At 41.7% G+C, this 12,119-nt stretch overlaps 1 protein-coding gene across 2 annotated transcripts in view; it reads left to right on the forward strand.

Moving 5' to 3' along the window:
• Nucleotides 1-12,119, forward strand: part of mthfd1l (methylenetetrahydrofolate dehydrogenase (NADP+ dependent) 1 like) — a 151,919-nt gene that overhangs the window by 26,752 nt on the left and 113,048 nt on the right. For both annotated transcript variants that reach the window (XM_052011374.1, XM_052011375.1), the window contains one exon: nucleotides 7,433-7,535. In XM_052011374.1, coding sequence (XP_051867334.1) covers nucleotides 7,433-7,535 — 103 coding nt within the window. The remainder of the gene's footprint in view (nucleotides 1-7,432; nucleotides 7,536-12,119) is intronic.

Here is a 12,119-nt window from a genome sequence, read left to right on the forward strand (position 1 = left end):
GGTGTCAATGCATTGAAGAGCAACCTGGAAAAGTACAGGGAGAAAGGAATGCAAGGATAGCTGGATGAAACAAGATGAAGTGGTGTGGGTGGTGGCCCATGAGAACAAAATAGGAGCAGGTTTGGGTCTCGTGGTTCCTCGGGTGTCCTCCACCGTTCAGTAATTTCATGGCCAAACAGCTTCATTAACTTGCTGCTTTGTCACTGGTCCTAAATCCTGGAGCACTCTACCCCCAACTGGGGGAGCACCTCCACCAGAAGGGGTACAGCAGATCAAGAAGGTGGCTCACCACTGTCGTCTTAAAGGCAATATGTTTTTCTTGCCAGTAACACCCAAATCCTGTAAAGAGGATATCCCCTTTCTGCCTTATTATCTTATCCCTTGACTCCCTTCATGACCATAAGCCTATGGTTCTCGACTCTTTTAGAGAACGAGATAGGGCGAGTAACGGAAGTGGCAGTCAGGGAGCACTTTAGCTCTAGTGACTATAATTCTATTAGTTTTAAGACTGATGGAAAAGGATAGGGACAGGTCCACAGATTAGTCCTAAACTGGAGCAGGGCTAATTTTGAGGGAATTAGGCAGGATCTAGCAGAGGTCGATTAGGTGAGCCTGTTTGAAGGGAAAGGAATGAATTGCAAGTGGGAGGCTTCTAAGAATGTCATATCAAGAGTCCAGGAGCAGCATGTTCCTGTTAGGGTGAAAGGTAAACCTGGCAAGTTTGGGGAACCTTGGCTGATGAGGAATATTGAGGCTCTGGTCAAGAAAAAGGAAGCATACTTTGGGTTTAGGAGGTCGGGGATGAGTGAATTGTTGATGACTATAAAAAGATCAAGAATACTCGAGGGAAATCAGGAGGGCAAAGAGGGTATGAGATGGATCTGGCAGGTAAGGTTAAGGAAAATCCCAAGATGATCTATAGGTATATAAAGATTAAAAGGGTGGCTAGGGAGAGAGTAGGTCCCCTTAGAGATCAGCAGGGCTGCCTCTGTCTTGAGCTGCAGGAGATGTGTGGGATTTTTAATGAATATTTCTACTTTGTTTACTGAGGAGAAAATCATGGTTGCTCAAGAGATGAGGAAAACTAGTGGAGATGTTTTGAAGGAAATTCATATTACCAGGGAGGAGACTTTTGCAGCCTTACAGGTGGATAAATTGCCAGAGTCTGACAGAGTGCATCCTCTGACTTTGTGGGAGGCTCTTGTGGCAATATTTGCTTCATCGTTAGCCACTGGTGAAGTTCCTGAAGATTGGAAGGTGGCTAATGCTATTCCATTGTTTAAGAAGGGTAGCAAGCACAAGCCAGGGAACGACAGGCCAGTCAGCCTGACGTCAGTGGTGGGGAAGGTACTGGAGGGAACTCTTGAGGGACAGGATCTACCAGCATTTGGATAGGTACATGGAGGGGCGGGGCTTAGAGGGATATGGGCTGAATGCAGGAAATTGGGACTAGTTTGGTGGGCACTGTGGTCAGCATGGACTTGTTGGGCTGAAGGGCCTGTATCCGTGCTGTATTGCTCTATGTCCCTGTCCCTCCAGAAAGGGAAAACCACATCACAGTATCTCAAGTGTCTATGGGAACCTCGTATGTTTCAGCAAGACCAATTTTTTCTGTAAACTTCATAGAATACTTGTCACTTTCTCCTTGGGCCATTGCAGTGAACCATTCCCTGCCCAAGAGAAATGTCCCATTTTTAGGGGAAGGAGTCTAAAACTGGAGTATTCCATGTGCAGTCTTGTACTCTCAGCAATACTTCTGTACTCTTATTCCCTGTTATTACCACTTGCCTTTCTAGTTGCTTTCTTCAGATGCACGTTATCTTTCTGTTATACATTCGTCGGGCTTCACAAATCTCCCTCAATGTTGGCATTTGCTAGTGCCTCTTCTCCTTTTCCATTCTTTGTCCCAAAGTGAATAATCATTGTTTTCTCTGGCGTGGCGGAGGCTGAGTGGAGACCTAATAGAAGTTTACAAGATTGAGAGACACAGATAGAGTAGATAATTGGTACTTTTTTTTCCCAGGGTTGAAATGCCTAATACCAGAAGGCATGCATTTAAAATGAGGGGGGCAAGTTCAAAGGAGATGTGCAGGGCAAGTTTTGAAGCAGGGTGGTGGGTGCCTGGAATGTGCTGCCAGGGGTGGTGGTGGTGGTGGAGGCAAGTACGATAGACGCGTTTAAGAGGCTCTTAGAAAGGCACATGAATGTGCAGAGAATGGAGGGGTATGGTCATTGTGAAGGCAGAAGGGATTAGTTTAGTTAGCCATTTAACTACTAGTTTAATTAGATCAGCACAACATCGTGGGCTGAATGGCCTGTTCCTGTGTTATACATGTCATGTTCCTTTCCCTACATTTCACTTCCTATAACCTTGTCCAATGCATGTATGATTTATGTTAACTTGTGTCTAAGTTTGTAATGTACTGCTGCTGCAAAAAGTTAATTTTTATGGCATTTATACCTATGGCAACAATAAAATTGAACCTGAACTAACCAGTTTATATTCCATTGCAACCTTTTGGCCTTCCTCATAGTTTACTCTTCTGCTGTCTTCTTCCCATCTCTGTATTGTTTGACAATGTTTGGTTTCCTAATCCAAATTATTGTAGAGTAGACTATAATTTGCTAAGATTCTAATACTGACTCGGGTGGCTCTTGCCTTCATCCTGCCATTCTCAAATGAGCTTCTTATTTCTGTATTTGTCCATTATAACGAATCTTCAATCTAAGTTGATACATTGGATCAAAAACAAAATTCTGGAAGAATTGTGCAGGTCAGGCAGCATCCATGAAGAGAGAAGCAATGAAACGTAAGCTCTTTTTTCTCTCTCTGCCGAAGCTGCCTAACCTTGCAGAGTTCTTCCAGCCTTTTCTGTCTGTTTTGGATTTCTAGCATCTGCCAACTTGTTTTTTCCCTTTCCAATTTTAGCCTTGAAGTTGCATCTCTCTGAGCGTGTCCTAAATGTTGAGGGTGGGTAATTGATCTAGGCTGCCTGCTGGGATTCCTGTATCATAGAAGCCAGCGGTGAACCAATGCACTTTGCTACATGTGATTGAGTCCACTGGTGGTAGCAGAAGCTGTAGGCTGTTAAGCATTTCCAATGCTTTTTGCTTTGACTTAATTACTAATTAAAATATTTCTCGTGTTTAGAAAGAAAAGAACCTGCATTTGAATAGTGTCTCTTACAATTTGAAGATAATGTGTAGCAAATGAAATAATTTCCTGAAATGGGGTCAGGATAGGAAGAGCAGCAGAAAACTTGCACAAGTTCCCTCAAATGGCAATGAGAGACTGAATTATCTGGTTCTGTAGTGCTGGTGGAGAATTGATCATTAACTGGAACACGAGGAGTAACTCCTTTTGAAATGGTGTCATGGAATCTCCCCTACCTCTGTACGACAGAATAGGTGTCTGTTCAACATCAAGGGTGACACGATGGCGCAGCTGGTAGAGGCACTCTCCCACACCTCCAGCGACCTGGGTTCAATTCTGACCTCCAGTGCTGTCTGTGTGGAGTTAGCATCTTCTCTCCGTTACTGCATAGGATTCCTCCAGGGGCTCCTGTTTGCGCGCTCTCATCCCAAAGATGTGTGGGTTGGTAGGTTAACTAGCCACAGGAAATTACCCATGGGTGTGGATGAATGGTAGAATCTGGGGAGAGCTGATGGGAATGTGGGAGAATGAAATGACTTGGGTAGGATTAGTGCTTGATGGTCAGCATGGACTTGGTGGGCTGAAGGGCCATGGTGTTTCTCTCTGACTCGACTCTATCTCAGTTGAAAGATGGCACCTCCAGTGGTGCTACATTACTGGTGCTCTGGGTAATGTGCTGGAGGACCTGAAAATCAGTCCCCTCAACCATGTAATGCTGATTCAAGTTCCAAGTCATAAAGTTTTAATTCTGAGCTGCTTTATTGTTCTGTGGATAAAACAAATTGGATGGAAAGGGCTGCAGTTCATCACATCACGTTGAACCGATGATAAAACACACTGCCCTTTAGAGAACAAACAGGAATCTGGACTTGTATCAAAACAAGTTTTTGTATGTGCTGACCCAAAGAAAGTCATCTGAGCCTTTATCCCCACTTTCCCCTTTTTCTCCTCCCCCCCCCCCCCAATCCTTCTCTCCAATACAGTGACTGCTCTTAATAGCCCTCCAACCTTCCATAAACTTGAGCTCATCTTTAACTCCTACTCACTGCCTGTTGCGCATCAGTTCCTACTCCAGCAATGCCTCTTCCTGTTCATGTAAATTCTTACAGCATTCTGTCTTACACCTCTGCTTTTAATCCTTTATCCCATGTAATTTCCTTCAGCCCTCTTTAGTAACTCTCCACTTTGTCCATAATTGGTGGTTGTGCCCTGAGATCCTCCCCCTGCCTGCCCATGAACCCCAACACCCCCCCCCCCACCCCCACCAATGCTCTGGAAACTGTCCTCCTATCGAATGCACTCATTTGTACACATCCAGCCCTTTTGTCCCAAGCTTGCCTCCTGAAGAACTTTAAGATGCTTGTGTGAAATGCTATGAAATCTCTTACTGTGGTGAAGCATCACGGACACCAGCCTCCCCTCCTTTACCTCTCGTTGTCTTGGTGTAGCAGCCAGCATAATCGAAGACCCCACCCACCCGGGACATCCTCTCTTCTCTCCTCTTCCATCGGGTAGAAGATACAGAAGCCTGAGGGCACGTATTAACCAGACCTAAGGACAGCTTCTATCCCACTGTGATAAGACTATTGAACGGTTCCCTTATAGGATGAGTTGGACTATGACCTCACGATCTACCTTGTTGTGACGTTGCACCTTATTGCACTGCACTTTCTCTGTAGCTGTGACACTTTACTCTGTATTGTTATTGTTTTTACCTGTACTACATCAATGCATTCTGTACTAACCCAATGTAACTGCACTGTGTAATGAATTGACCTGTACGATCGGTTTGTAAGACAAGTTTTTCACTGTACCTCAGTACAAGTGACAATAATAAACCAATACCAAATACCAATACAACATAAAATACAAATACTTGCTTTCAATAATTTGTGCAGAGGGAACTGTGAGAATATTTCCATAAGCTTTGAAAAAGATTCAACGTATTTTCTGGTTGTCTATTTTTCCTTACCACCACCAGCCTCCCTTAGTATTTACCTAAATAATCTGGAACTCTATCTGGTATGTTTTCCAAACCACAGTGACTCTGGTGTCCTCTGGGAAGGAGGAAGGAAGATTTGTGCGGTTTTGCTTAAAAACTGCTCAATCCTTTTGCATTTCAAGTGTCTTTTAATTTGAAAACAGCAGATGGGCCTTTATGAGGGAGCGAAATGATGAGAAGGGTCTCGCTGTGATTATAAACAACAAATTTAGAGTTGGAATGCTAAGCTTGTAATGCAATGTGCATGCACAATGGATTGCATATTCAGGGTCCTTTTTTGTACATGAAAATTCAGTTGTTTTTTTATTGTTTTAACATCTGCTTCTCTTCTCTTCCCCCTTGTTTTTGCCCCCTCCCCCTCCCCCCCCCCCCCCCCCCCAAAAAAAATTGGGTAGAAGATAAAGCTTGAGGACGTATACTACCAGGCTCAAGGACAGCTATCCTGTTGTTATAAGACTCTTGAATGGACCCTTTATACAATAAAGATGAACGCTTGATCTCTCAATTGACCTCGTTGTGGCCCTTGCACCTTATTTGTCTACCTGTACTGCACTTTCTGTAATTGTAACACAATATTCTGCATTCTGTTGCTTTTGCACTATTTCAATGTACTTGTGTATGGAATGATCTGTCTGGATGGCACGCAAACAAACACTTTTCTTTGTGTCTTGGTACATGTGACTATAATAAACCAATTACCAATCATTTCCCAACAGCAGTCTCCGACTCTGCTGCCTCTCTTCCTACTTCCCCAGACCTCTTGTTCTCCTTTCCCTTCTCTCTGCCATGGATGGATACATGTATTTAATGACACTCAAACGATACTACATTGGAGCACAAGGTTATGCTTCTCTGGCAGGGACTTTGGTCAGCAGGAGGGTTATGGAAGGGTGCTTTAAGTGGGAGAAGTGGAAGCACTTCACGAGCATGGCTTTTTTTTTGTTTGCCATCTGAGGATTGAGATTGTCAGAGAGCCCAAGTATTGTCCAATCCTTATGCTGCTATAGTGCTGTCCAGAGATAAGATTCTTTTTTCAATTCGTCACATGTACATCGAAACACACAGTGAGATGCATCTTTTGCGTAGAGTGTTCTGGGGGCAGCCCGCAAGTGTCGCCATGCTTCCAGCGCCAACATAGCGTGCCCACAACTTCCTAACCCGTACGTCTTTGGAATGTGGGAGGAAACCGGAGCACCCATTTGGAGGTGATGGCAATAGCGAGGAGTTTTTAGTTCACTGAATTGTCAGAATATCTTTTAACCACATGGAATGAAGTGGTGCACCCCTTGAGGCTGAAGGCTGAGTTGTACGTGTCAGTCATGACCACATCGCAAGAATGAATAACAAAAATAAATAGCTATTCCTCAGCTGCTGGCAAAGAGTAGTTTACAATTTGCAATGTTGCATTGTCAAGTTTTTCATTCTGTCACTATTTTTCTTAATCCTCCAGTCTGTCATTGCTCATACTTTTTGGTTTTGGAGGGATGGGAACGAGATCAACATCTGTTAGTAATTTGCAACATCACTTTGACATTCAGCAAAAGCACATCTGGAACAGAAGAATTTTTATTTAGATTGCCACATCCTTGGATAGAATTTGTAAGCTCAAAGCTCCATCTGAGGTTATAGTTTCCTGGTTAGCTGACTATTTTCTTCAGTGTCCTCAAAAGTCATGGGGTCCTGATGCTAAGCAGGGATAGCTATCCATATGGGTCCTCTCCATCCACAGTTCAAAGCCTGTTATACAAGTTAAATATAATCGGTGTAATGACTCATGCTGGCAAAGCTGGTGGCTAACAAGGAGGAGTTAAGTGATTAGCTGACCTAATATGAACCTACCTTGAAGGTTGTGCTCAGAACGTGCATAACTGAGTGTTTATTTAGATACAGCTGTAGGATGTCCACTGTCCCTCCATCCGAAACACAAGGAAGATAAGGCCTTGCTCTCTGGTATGCTGTACTCCCCAATTCAATGTCTTGTTACTCCTGCATTGAACCAATTTGTACTGTCGTTAACTTGTGTGAGCTGGCTCTCCATTTTGTGCGTGTGTGTGGAGGAGCAACATGCTGCTGTGTGCAATCTTGCTGTGGCTGAACTTGCCACAAAATTGTTGAAATGCTGCCAAGAGGAAGCCACTTAGTGCACTGAACCTATCCCAGTCCATGAGTCTTCCAATGTTCATTAATCTGCCCTTAAGTCTATCCATTTTGGTAATTTTCAAACAATACAAATTCTCTCGAGTGATTTGAGGTACTGTTTTTCATTTTGTTATTAGGTCAATCAGACTGATGTGGTAGTGGTGACCAGCCCTGCACCTGAAGGCCATAAAGATGATTGGTTAAGAGATAATACGACCATAATCGTGTACGATTTACCAGGTAAAGGGTTTTACCAAAATTTTTATATTTATTTTAAGCAATTCCAATTTTCGTCCCGAAATCTTTTTTTGACATTATTGATTCTAAAATTCTTTCACATATTTGGCAGAATAAAAACCCAAGGTTAAGTAAGAAATATTTATAAGAACTAAAAAAGGATGGTGGTATGGCCCTTTAGATTATATTATTGGGCAATTAATATCAGTTATTTAATTTTTTGGATACAAGATTCAGACGTAATTCAGTGTCTCAAATGGGTACACCTTGAGCACCAATCAGTACTTGGATTTTCATTAGTTTCTATTTTAGGAGCTTCACTCCCTTTTGCACTTACCAAATTGACTAAACATATGATTAACCCAATTGCTAAACATACAATAAGAATATGGTTTCAATTTCGTAAATTTTTTGGATTGAATGAATGGGACTTGACAAGTTAAATTTAATCTAATTTTTTCTTTCATCCATCCAGAGTTGACTCAGCTTTTTCTATATGGAAAAGGAAGGGAATAGTATGTTTTCGTGACTTGTTCATTGATAACTGGTTTTCATCTTTTGAACAACTATCTAACAAATACAATTTGCCTAGATCACACTTTTTTCGATATTTGCAGATTAGAAATTTTTTAAAAGCTACTATACCCTCTTTTCCGACACCATACAAAACTGAAATTATGGAAAAAATTTTAGGTCTTAATCCTTATCAGAAGGGCTTGATAGCAATAATCTATGATTTAATTATGAAAATACGTCCAGAATCACTGGACAAAATTAAGGATGAATGGGAAAGCGAACTCCAGACATCTTTACCTACAGAGACATGGAAGAAAATTCTTCATTTAGTTAATACATCTTCAATGTGTGCCAGACACTTTGATACAGTTTAAGGTAGTTCACAGGACCCATATGTCAAGAGATAAGCTAGCTCGTTTTTATCACCATATAAATCCTATATGTGACAGATATAAATCGAATGTGGCTTCTTTGACGCACATGTTTTGGTCCTGTCCTCTTTTGTAAAAAAAAATTGGAAAGACATTTTTAACATTATTTCAAATGTATTGAATATTGATTTAAAACCTCACCCTATCACTGCAATTTTTGGATTACCAAGGATAGAGTCTGGCCATTTATCTGCTTCCGCTAACCGTATGATTGCCTTTGTTACATTAATGGCCAAATGACCCATTTTGCTTAAATGGAAGGATCCAATACCCCCTACTACTTTTCAATGGTTGTCTCAAACTATATCATGTTTAAACTTGGAAAAAATTAGGAGTGGTACTGTTGATCCTTCGCTTAAATTTGAAGTTATCTGGAGTCCATTTATTCAATATTTTCACATGATATAGATCCCCTTTCAATAACTTTCCAATTTAGAGGAACGGAGTTGACGACATAATATTGCTCTGTTTCTACTGAGAAATTTCAGTCCAGTCTTTTTTTTCTTTTTTTCTTTTTTTTGTTTAATTTAGTTTGGTTTGATATATTGTTTATAATTTTTCTTATTGATTTGGGGATTTTTTCTTTTATATATAAAAAATGTTTTTTTCTTTCCTGTCTTTTATATTATATTCATTTACTAAGAGATCGTGGGATCTACAGATTTTTTTCATATTTTATTGTTCTTTATGATTATCTATGCCATGATTGTTTTCCTGATCTCTTTGTATTACATGTATAAACATTGATGTTATATATTAATCTGTATTAATTTGAAAAGTAATAAAAAGATTGAAAAAGAAAGATTTACCAGGTAAAAGGGTGTTTTGGAATGGAGGAGTAACCATTGTTTAAAGGTGCAGTTAACTAAAGGTGGTTCTATGAAGAAGCAGTCTTGTGTTTGTGTGGCAGCTATCACGATCTGGGATGTCCCCAAGGCACCTTAGGGCCAATGGGGTATTCTTGAAATGACATTACTTGTTATGCCTTAAACATAGTACCCAATTTGTACAGGAAACTCCAACAATATAATAAAGCTCACGTAATCTGTTTCAATGAGATAAGATAAATATTATTCAGGATACCAGGAATAACTTGCCTGCTTTTCAACATGGCTAAATGAACTTTGAATATTGTAGATGTGGCTTTGGTTTAACATTTCATCCGAAATTCAAACAATACTGCACTCCCTCCACTGTATAGGAGTGCCAGTTTAGATTGCAAAGTATCCCCTAAAGGGGAAGCGTTCCAGGAAACATTGTTCTACCAGTTTTTTGTTGTGGTAGGCAATTCTATAATTATATAATACATTGGGAGAGGAGCAAATATTTTGCAATGTGGAGATGTCTCGCTAGATTGTTAGGGTAATAACGTGTGATGTTGATTGAGTTTCCAAACCGAAAAATAAGTATGAGCAATGACAGACTGGAAGAGTAAGAACAATAATGACGGAATGAAAAACTTGACGATGCGACATTCCAAAGTTGTGCATACACAAAAGATTGTATTACAAAAGGTGAAGAAAAACATTAATAAACCAGAAATAAAAATCATAGTAAAGCCTACCAGTGTCTTCTCTCGGAGCTCGTAATGTTGACCACCACTGCCTTCATTCCGACAGGACTCCTCCTCCAGCTCAGCAGTGCTGGGACATAGGAGCTACTTGCTAGGAGCACCATTGTCCCTAGATGAACCGGGCTGTGGCTGCTCCTGCAGCAAGTTAAATAGCTTCCTCTGGGCTGTATTTCAACAATTCCACAGACAGTACAGCCCCCAGCAATATTTACACAAAGCAGCAGCATGTTCCTCCTCCCCATATACATACACACACAATGGAGAGCCATCTCACACTGGTTAATGATCTTGTAGCTACTTACTAGCATAAAGCTCTCTGGTGATTTGCCCATATACAAATTGCAAAGGATGCTTCCCAAGACAGCTGTTAGTTAAGCTATAGGGCTGAATCTTTGATACAAGTGTTCTCTCTGGTGGCATCCAGCCTGCTCATTTGTACCTCCCTGCCAATCCAACTCCTACAACTCTCAGTCCCTGCCCATGAGAGTTGAACTCCCACTTGTTGTATGAGCTTAGCCCTGCCTCATTGACTATCTGGGTTGTGCTGTTGGTGATCACTGGCACCTCCTTTCTCAAAGCCAGTAGTTGTTGGTAATTTCTGGACATGCCTTCCACTATCGTTTGTGCAGGGGGCTGTGGCTTCCTTTCAGAATTGGTCTTTGAAGTTTTACAACTTCAGAGTCCTTGATGCTGCCCATCATTCCTGCCACCAGCAGGCTGAAGGTGCACCTGAAATAAATTTCCTTGAATGAGGCAATGATGCCAGGTCCGTGGGCTGCTGGGTTAAGGGGTGGTGGAGAGGGTGGGTGTGGCAAAGACTCGTGTCTGGCAGCAGGAATGCGCCTTCTCGGTGGCAAGGTCCAGAGTGCGTGGAGATTCTCTGGGTGGCCTGGGGTGTTTGAGTAAGAATGCTTATGGGTGGGAAGCCATTCTCTTCACTCTGCTCTGGGAGGGGGCAACGCATACAGCTGTTAAGAAAATGTTCTGTGTCTCCCTGCCCTTTGGGTTCAGCTTTCTTAGAAAACACTTCCATTGGTCGTGGTGTGTTTGAACGGTGGACAAGGAGGGGCTTCGACTTTATCTCCATTCTGCTTCTGGTCGGGCTCCATCCCTACCCTTGTTAAATTCAGGACGGGGGCGGATAATTTCCACTTTCCGCAATGTCCTTGGGCACGTCAGGGAACTTTGTGTGCTACTTGTACAATTGGTTCTGGCACCTTTGCCAGTTATGCAAATGCTTTGGGTTATCAAATCAGTCTCCAACTATCCACAAGTATCTCCATAGCTGAACCCTCGCCACCTTCCTTCAAATCCTCTTTGCACTCTCCATGATTTGTGGCATGTGGCAGTGAGTCTGACCTTCCACACCCAAGGGTTCTGTATTCTCTTGAATTGCTCCTCATAAGTGATGTTATGACTCACTATGTTAACTGTTACCTGGAAGCCTTAATCTTATTTGCTTAATTCAAAGATGTTTCGTGTGAATGGAACTAAACCCAATGAATGCCACACAGCAGACTTCTGCTTACTTTCATCGACCAGGCTTGTAATCTGCTCTTTCACATCCAGTGAGAGTTTTCCTGGTAACTTTTGGCCATGACTTTTTCAGTTTAGGAGGCCATTTACCAGATATTGTGACACTTAATTTACTTGTATGCCTTTATTTAACGTTAAGTAATGAGGCGTTATTGAAAGGTGGCAGACGGCAGGAGGAGACTAATTGATCAAACTCTTCACTAACGCAAAATGTAAATTAGCTTTGAGTGTTTGGGCTCAACTTTTGAAAGGCTTATGAATTTTTTTTTCCTTTTGATGCAAAGTAAAGTGTTTCCAGGACAGACTTCACCAGAACCATTTCAAATCCATAGGGCTTTGTGATATGATATTGCTGTATACATGTTTAAGTGTCTGGGTTAGTTCTTGAACCCACAGCCTTTGGTTCTGAGCCAAGAATATTATTTGTAAGCCACGACTGAAACTATATCAACAGTTGCCAAGTGGGTAATAGTTTGTGAGGTGGTGCTTCATTCCACTGTCTACACTGAGGTTCTGAGTACTATCAATGCT

This window comes from Pristis pectinata, chromosome 3, assembly GCF_009764475.1.
Source record: "Pristis pectinata isolate sPriPec2 chromosome 3, sPriPec2.1.pri, whole genome shotgun sequence".
NCBI classification, from domain to species: Eukaryota; Metazoa; Chordata; class Chondrichthyes; order Rhinopristiformes; family Pristidae; genus Pristis; species Pristis pectinata.